The sequence below is a fragment of the Mustela lutreola genome, chromosome 8, assembly GCF_030435805.1.
Source record: "Mustela lutreola isolate mMusLut2 chromosome 8, mMusLut2.pri, whole genome shotgun sequence".
Taxonomy (NCBI): Eukaryota; Metazoa; Chordata; class Mammalia; order Carnivora; family Mustelidae; genus Mustela; species Mustela lutreola.
The window spans coordinates 22,110,568-22,117,163 of record NC_081297.1 but is presented as its reverse complement, the minus strand read 5'-3'; the positions used below and the strand labels follow the sequence as shown (position 1 = coordinate 22,117,163).

General features: G+C 37.8%; 1 protein-coding gene across 3 annotated transcripts in view; it reads left to right on the top strand.

Moving 5' to 3' along the window:
* Positions 1–2,672: 2,672 nt before the first annotated feature.
* MALRD1 (MAM and LDL receptor class A domain containing 1) overlaps positions 2,673–6,596 on the top strand; it is an 808,982-nt gene continuing 805,058 nt past the window's right edge. For all 3 annotated transcript variants that reach the window (XM_059183995.1, XM_059183996.1, XM_059183994.1), the window contains exon 1: positions 2,673–2,971. In XM_059183995.1, coding sequence (XP_059039978.1) covers positions 2,794–2,971 — 178 coding nt within the window. In that variant the 5' untranslated portion in view covers positions 2,673–2,793. The remainder of the gene's footprint in view (positions 2,972–6,596) is intronic.

Below are 6,596 nucleotides of genomic sequence, written 5' to 3'. Positions count from 1 at the left end.
GCCGTAGGGTGCTAAGATGACTGGGAACAGAAAGTCCTTGAAGTTGAAAAATAAAGAAAAATTAGTGTTAATTTCCTATCTGGTAATTGGAGTGGGGAAGAGATTTCAGATCTCAAGTCAAAAGATGGCGTGTTCAGAAAGCTGCCCGCCCAATAATTCAGTAATAGTGGCAGGGAGGGCATAACAATGAACCTGGAAAGGCAAGCTGTTTGTAAGTCATGCTAAGGAATATGACAGTTATATTAATTTTAGAGGAACTTACATAGGAAGACACTTGTGCTCTAAAATGATGACTGACTGAAGGATGGGAAATGAGTGTGGGTAGCCGCAAAATTTGGTTTGGGGTGTTGCTGAGATGAGAATTGGTAGTCTTTGACTGAAATACAGAATATGGAAGACTGGATGATTGTTAGGTAGAGGGAGTGAGAGCAGTCCAAGAAGATTGTCTAGTTTCCCAGTGGGGGATGGGAGAAAGTGGCCTTCATTGAAACATGAGCTGGTTGGCTGGGTGCGGGAAGGGTAGGAGAGTTTAGTTTTGGAGATTTGGGGTGTCCATCTGTGTGGGCTGTGTGTGTGTGTGCGCGCATGCGTGCTCAGAAAGAGGACTTGCAGTATCGATTTGAGGAACATAGCCTGTCAGGACTTCAGATACGGCTTTGGGGCAAGATATAGATAATGCTCAGAATCATGAGAGAGAAGAAAAAGCCTAGGGGGAAAAAAAGTATAATCTGAGCAGAGAGAAGGATTAACATGGAACTATGAGGATAATTAGCATTTAAAAGACATATACAGAAGAGAAGTAGGTTAGGTATTGATTAATATTCATTTATAAAATAGAAGTAAGGAGAAGAAATATTTTTGAAACTGGAGTAAAGCACAGAGCAATGAAAAGCCGGATTATGTGGAGGGCTCAATGACTGGGCAAAATTATGGATTTTCCTCCCGGGATCCTGAATGAATGCCCATACTTTATTTATTTATTTATATTTTGGGGTAATTTTATTTTTTTTTCAGTGTTCCAAGATTCATTGTTTATGCACCACACTCAGTGCTCCATGCGATACGTGCCCTCCTTAATACCCACCACCAGGCTCACCCGACCTCCACCCCCCTCCCTTCCAAAACCCTCAGCGTCCACAGTTTTTCATGGCTCATCTTCCCCCCCCCCCCGATTTCCCCCAACTCACTTCTCTTCATCTCCCAATGTCCTCCGTGTTATTCCTTATGCTCCACAAGTAAGTGAAACCATATGATAATTGATTCTCTCTGCTTGACTTTTTTCAGTCAGCATAACCTCCTCCAGTCCCATCCATGTTGATACAAAAGTTGCTAAATGCCCATACTTTAAACCCATATATATATATAGGTTTATAAATATGTAATTATATATAATATTTCTATTATTATTTATTATTATATATATTTTATATGTATATATCTTTTTTCTAGAATATGGGGAAATTATTACTTTCCTAATGTTTTTATGAAATGTTTGGAGGCACTCCTATCCCTGATCTATGGTCCTGTTTTTCCCTCTACCTTCCCCAATTGCTTCATATAGTCTCATGGGGTGTCTTGTTTCTTGCTGTTACATTGCAGAAATGAAAAGAATGTAGTTGAAAAAGAACTCTGATATGCCTTTAAGAAATCACATATAAAAGAATATTTTGAATATTCAACTTCATATAATTTCTGTGATTATGCAGCTTCATAGAATTTTATTATGGATACATCAGTGTGTCCTAAACTTCAGTATACTGTTCATTTTGAATATGCATTCTGAAATTATGTTTCAGTTGTAGAAACAAATTAAAATGAATTGACAAGAGGATTGGTGTGCTATAGAAGAGAGAACACTGCCCTTGGCAGTAATAGGAAATTTGAATTCTAGTTCCCAATACCACATTGCTGTATTTTCTCATAAATACCCTTAACTTCTTTAGGCCCAAGTAATGTAATTTGTAAAACAATGACCTCCAATATCGCTTCAACTTTTAAAATCCTGTAGTTCTTGGGTACCGGGGTGGCTCAGTCAGTTAATTGTCTCCCTTTGGCTCAGATCATGATCCCAGGATCCTGGGATTGAGCCCATGACAGGCTTCCTGCTGAGCAGGTAGTCTGCTTATCCAAATTCCTCCCCCACCATCTCCCACTCCTGCTCTCTCTCTCTCTCTGAAATAAAGTCTTAAAAAAGCCTGTGATACTCAATTTATCTAAACAAGCAATACAAGGTTTCTATTCGATTAACTAAGGCTTCACATTTTGAGCTCACAGAGAAATTCTAATAATTAGGCCTGAAATATTTGAATAAGTTTTAGCCGCCACAATGGTGTTCTAAATTACATGAATGTGATGATGTGAGCACAGGAATTAATACAGAACATTGCTATAACGTTACTTAGTACTTTACTGTGGTCTTCCCCCTGGCCCCCTGCCTCATTTATGTACCTGCCCTTTGTTTCTTAAAATTTTCTTTCAGGAGATAGCATGATCATAAAGGCTTACATTGTTTAAATATGGTATGCACAGGGCAATAACTATCCACATCTAGCTAGATACAGAAATGGTGCAATTGCTCAAGTTAAATATTTTCTAAAGACACTCCTCTGAAAGAGTAAATGAATTGCTCTGGGAGTCATTTGTTACAGTTGCAAGAGTATCCGATTGTAAGAGACAATCCTGGAAAAGAAAGAGTAGAGAAAAGAGAAAGGATGTTTCTAATTATAGCTTCACCTATTATCACCTCCTGATCTTCCAGAGACCTATCAAGTGATACTCTTCTTCTTGGCCAAAATGTTAGCATTCTCAAGGAATGAAGAATTTTGTTTCCTTTGGATTGCTTGTGCTTTTATCTCCACATGGGTTCAGCAAGGAACGGAAGCTTTTCAGTGTGGCAATGGATTGTCCTTGCCTCCTGACAACGTGTGTGACTTCACGGATCAGTGTGGGGACAAGAGTGATGAACAGCAATGTAAGTGCTTTTCTTCTGCTTTGCACAGTTTCAAGTCCCTGGACACCTTCAAACCAGGGGCCGACAGGCAGCCCAGGGAGATTTGGCTAGGTAACTGGCCCTAGTTTCATTTATATGCCTTTAATGTAAATCGGAAAGTAAAATATACTTTTCAATAAGGAGGTGGGTTCTTAGACCAAAATTCCTCTCATGAAACTATATCACATTGCTAAGCTTCTAACGGAAGGGAATGTATTCTAAACTAGTTTTAACTGATTATAAAAAAGGAAGTGATATGCAGTCATGTAGCTTTTAATGTATCAGGGAAACAAAATTCAAAAGAAGCTCATGACTGAAGCTTTAAAATGCTGTGATGGAAATGATGAGCCTAAATCTGGCTTCAAGATGGAAATGTTTGAAACGACTTTTAGGTTGCATGAGTAGATTTGATTTTTGCTTATAGGACACTACCTCCCAATGAGGTTGGTACTAACTGCATATGGAGTACAGCATGGGCTTGAATCCTTTGATTCTGGGGTGCTTGAAACAGCTTAGGAGAGGGCAGGACCTAGATTTGGATCCTGCATAAACTATGTACCATTTGTGTGACCTTGACCCTCTATCTCATTACAAGAGGTTGTAAAGTGAGATAAATTGACTTTCAGCAGCAGGAAAATGCTCCATTGTTAACTGGTACCATATGAAAAAGGAAACTGTTCACCAAGGCAAGATATGGATAAAGACAAGTGTGTTTCTATCGTTTCTCTTGCAATCCGACATCCTGAAGGAACACTGCATTTCACTAGTGGAATGAGAGCTATCACCTTTCACAGACGACCTTTTCATACAATTAAGAGAGTTCATTGTTGGTTCATAGTAACTGCTGGTTCAGTTATTGGGAGGCACTAATTCTAGTAGTTTAGAACACCTTACACATATTTTCTAGTTTTTATTGAGATGCTATATTAATTCATGTTTATGGAATTTTTCATTTTCTTCTACTAAAATAAGTTTCTACATGTTCAGTTGTGCTATTGTTGCTAGGTTTCCATATCTTCATTTTTGCTATTGTTGCTTAGTTTCTATATATTCAGTTTTGCTATTGTTGGACTTCTACTTACGTAGTCAGTTGTCGTTGGAGTTGAACAAGAATAGTGAATAGCAAAAAATCTCTTCTCTGCGGAAGAAAACAAGCTATTGATTTGTTTCCCATAGTTTGGGACAGCGATCATGCCGTTAGTAACTGTTAAATACAAAATGCCACCGAAGACAAGGGTTCATTTATATTTGTCTAATTTGCCCAGAGAGGCTGAATGTGGGTGTGCTGCCCTTTCTCTCATCTGTCTGGGAAAACCTTTCCTGTTCTTTGGTGAGCAGCAAAGAGGAACCACTTGGCTGGTTTGACAAGAAGTGCAAAGTCCCTTCCCTTATTAATCTCTGTGAAGCTTCCTTTCGCACGCTTGCTGTGATAACGTGCATGGTCCTGCTTCAGGGAAAAGGTTAATGTGAAAGAAGGGGAAAGCTGCCGAGTGCAAAAGGTCTGGGCTGCATGAAAAATTCTAATAACTCGCGGCCGTGGAGAGAAACGAAGGAACCAGATCTGTCGAATAAACAGATTTCATTTTAAATGTTACATTAGGAGATCACCTTTTGGCTTTTTCATTTTTCATTTTTGTTCCTGAGAACTTTCCACTTTGGTATTTTATTTAAAATTGGACTATAACCTTGTCGATAAAAACTGAGAATCACTATGAAGTGTGAGTTGCTTTTGTACACCACAGGAGGGGGAAAATATTGGGGAGGAATAATGATGGCAAGCGATTTTTCTCATAAAAATTTGTGACGCTCAAACTTATAGATGACACTTCTTTAAAAAAAAAAGTTAACTTTTTAATGATGTTAAAATAGGCCCTTTTTGAAAAAAAAAAAATCAACCTGTGTCTCTTTTTAGCATCCAAATGGTGTGACCTTTAAAGAAATAGATTACTATGTTGACTTTTTGTAATGAAATTGGCCTAGTTGTAGTTGAATTTCAGATGCAACTGATTCTATTAATAAGTTTTTGAGAATTTTCTTTTTTTTATTTTTTTTAAAGATTTTATTTATTTATTTGACAGACAGAGATCACAAGCAGGCAGAGAGGCAGGCAGAGAGAGAGAGAGGAGGAAGCAGGCTCCCTGCCGAGCAGAGAGCCCGATGCGGGACTCGATCCCAGGACCCTGAGATCATGACCTGAGCCGAAGGCAGCGGCTTAACCCACTGAGCCACCCAGGTGCCCGAGAATTTTCTTATTTTACATGATGGACCTCCTTTTCAGAATACTGGAATCTTTTTTTTTTTTTAAACATTTTATTTATTCATTTGACAGAGATCACAAGTAGGCAGAGAGGCAGGCAGAGAGAGAGAAGAGGAAGCAGGCTCCCTGCTGAGCAGAGAGCCCGATGAGGGGCTCGATCCCAGGACCCTGGGATCATGACCTGAGCTGAACGCAGAGGCTTTAACCCACTGCGCCACCCAGGTGCCCCTCAGATTTTTTTTTAAAGATGAGAGTTTTAAAAAGACAGTCTTCACAATGAAATAAATTCTACTTATATACAAGATTGAGCATTTAATATATAATGATTAAGGAAAATAATTTTTTAGGTATCACAACTGTTTGGTTCTTGTATTGACAAGAACCCCTCTCCAATATAATTTACTGATATCCTGAGACAGGGAAATAAATGTTATAGTCCTGGGTATCTTTTTAAAAAATCATGTTCTAAACATTACATTACTTCCATGCTGATCCCCATTGCCCATCATTCTCTTTGATTTATATTTGTTTATTTTAATATCGGAACCCTTATGTCAAATACAGAGAGAATCTAACTTCTCTCCTAGCAATTTCTCAAAATTATTTGATATGCAAAGTCTTGACTGTTATATTTTTACTTAACAATAAAGAAAGGAGCCTTGCTTATATTGCAACCATTCAAAGGCAAGTCAACCAGAAGATTATAAACTACTACTGATAAGTGTTGAGCTATATCTCATGAAATGGATCCTCACTGTTGATGTGTCACCGGAAAATAAATATTCTTAGATAATTACTTTTGCATACCTGAAGTCAGTATTAAAATTAACTGTTACATGCATTCACTTTTAGAGCTAACTCGTGACTCAAATGAAAAAGATATATTCTGTTAAATTGACATTTTTCTCTCCTATATACCTGTCACACTTAAGAAGTTTCCATTTGGTCTAGTGTTTTTACAAGGAGATAGGAATCTATTTATATACTTTGATTTGAAGGAATACATCATAAGAGTTGAGGTTTTACCTTATTTCTTTTGCAAACTTTTTGGATTTAGGAAGAAGAAATTTATTCAAAAGGTTTTTACTTCATATAAATCTAAATTTATATGTAAAAAATGTAAAAATTACCTTACAGGTACAGTCTCAAAATTTGAGAGATGACAGTGTTTAATCAGGTGATGTTTAAGTACAAATGTTATTTCTTTAATAGGATGACATGTCAACTACTTTTAAAAAGTAGTTCATTTAAGGACCGCCTGAGTGGCTCAGTCGGTTAAACTTCTGCCTTCAGCTTAGGTCATGATCTCAGGATCCTGGGATTGAGCCCTACATGGGGCTCTCTGCTCAG